Raw genomic sequence first — 1,746 nt, forward strand, 5'->3', positions numbered from 1 at the left:
GCACTGGCAGTGGCATAAGTTACATGTCCCCCACGTCCCGACTTCCCGGACGGACGCACAGACGCACGCTCATGCGATTCTACAAGCTGCATCTCATGATCTGACTATGTCAGATGAGCTAACAACAACAACAACAACAACAACAACAACAACAACAACAACAACAACAACAATTTAACGTGCGTCGCAGCCCACGCCTCACGCTCACCTCTCGTTTCCAACCTCGTCCTCCTGCTCGCTCTGCGCCGGCGCCTCCTGGGGGTGGTCGTCCTCCTCCTCCCCAGCCACGACCACCTCCACCTCATGCACCTCCCGCTCACCGCCCTCCATGCTCCTGTCCTGCCGCTGACCCTGAGAGTCGGGACCCGTCTCCATCTGCGAGTAGGTGGGCGGGGGGCTGCTCGGGGCCGGGTAGCTGGGCGGAGGGCTGCTCGGCGGCGGGTAGCTCGACCGCGGGCCGTCCTCCGAGACGGGATCGTCTTCGCTGCTGCGCGGAGGCAGCGGATCGACGGCAAACAGCTCCTCGCTGCCCTGAAACACGCGAGCGAGAGATATGGTGTGTGACACGGCAAAAAATAAAAAGTACTTAAAGTGCTCGACTTTCTTGAGAGAAACTTAAAGGAAAGTTTGTAAAAATTGATCAACTTTTTAACTAGAGTAGTAGCTAGAGAGAGTAAACACAGCTCGGTTTCTGCAACTACCTTTCATACACTACCTGCAACTACCCTACACTACGGGAAGATTTGAACTGCTACCCCTCCAACAACAACCTCAGCTACACTTCTCTGCCTTCTCCGAAGGAACGTTTGAACTGCTACCCCTCCAATAACAACTGCAGATACACCAAATTCCCAACAAACCCCATCGCAAAACTTGCACCCCCACCCCCACTGCAAGAACCAACGAAAAATAAAATACCAAAATACCAAAATTAAAAAAAATTAAATATTCATTGAGTGGAGCGTCACGATGTGTACCTGTACGGCGTCCACACTGGAGGTGACGAGCGGGAACGGAGCGCTGGGACGCGCCACGCCCAGCCTCGCCGGCGCTATCAGAGAGTCGGCTATCTCGCACAGCTCCTCAATCGAGATGTTGATGAGCGCCTGGAAGACTCGCTTACACTTGACGAGCGGCTGCGAGATGTTGATGCAGCTGCAAATAACGAGGGTTCGACGCGGATAACGGCGGATTCGTTATTGTCGTGCGATGAGGGTAATATCTACCTATCGATCGGTCAGGTTATGACACGAGCGAACGACGTCAGCGAACGTGGTGAAAACGTGTGTAAGGAGAGAACCCTGTATTGCCTAGTGTATCACCTTGCATCGCCGTATTACGTGACATGTTTACTCGACAAAAACGTGCGATGCTTTTGGGGAAAAACCTGCTTACCTCACCTCACCTCATAACCCCTCCCCTCACCTCCCCTCCCCTACCCACACCTCCCCTCCCATCACCTGATCTCGCCTCCCCTGGCTTGCCTCCCCTCCCCACACCTCCCCTCACCACTCCTCACCTGATCTCGCCTCCCCTGGCTTGCCTCCTCTCTCTTCCCCTCCCCTCACCACTCCTCACCTGATCTCGCCTCCCCTGGCTTGCCTCCTCTCTCTTCCCCTCCCCTCACCACTCGTCACCTGATCTCGCCTCCTCTTCCCTCCCCTCATCTCCCCACACCTCCCCTCCCGCTCACCACAATTCTCCCCTAGCCTCACCACAAACTCCGCCTCCCTCTCGCTCGACGCG

At 55.7% G+C, this 1,746-nt stretch overlaps 1 protein-coding gene across 1 annotated transcript in view; it reads right to left on the minus strand.

The window, feature by feature from the left end:
* Positions 1 to 1,746, minus strand: part of LOC106815906 (E3 ubiquitin-protein ligase UBR5-like) — a 66,237-nt gene that overhangs the window by 23,999 nt on the left and 40,492 nt on the right. The window contains exons 36-37 of the mRNA XM_014820434.1: positions 978 to 1,155; positions 209 to 531 (exon numbers count right to left, since the gene is read on the minus strand). Of these exons, the coding sequence (XP_014675920.1) occupies positions 209 to 531; positions 978 to 1,155 (501 nt within the window). The remainder of the gene's footprint in view (positions 1 to 208; positions 532 to 977; positions 1,156 to 1,746) is intronic.

The sequence above is a fragment of the Priapulus caudatus genome, unplaced genomic scaffold, assembly GCF_000485595.1.
Source record: "Priapulus caudatus unplaced genomic scaffold, Priapulus_caudatus-5.0.1 Scaffold1233, whole genome shotgun sequence".
Classification (NCBI taxonomy): Eukaryota; Metazoa; Priapulida; class Priapulimorpha; order Priapulimorphida; family Priapulidae; genus Priapulus; species Priapulus caudatus.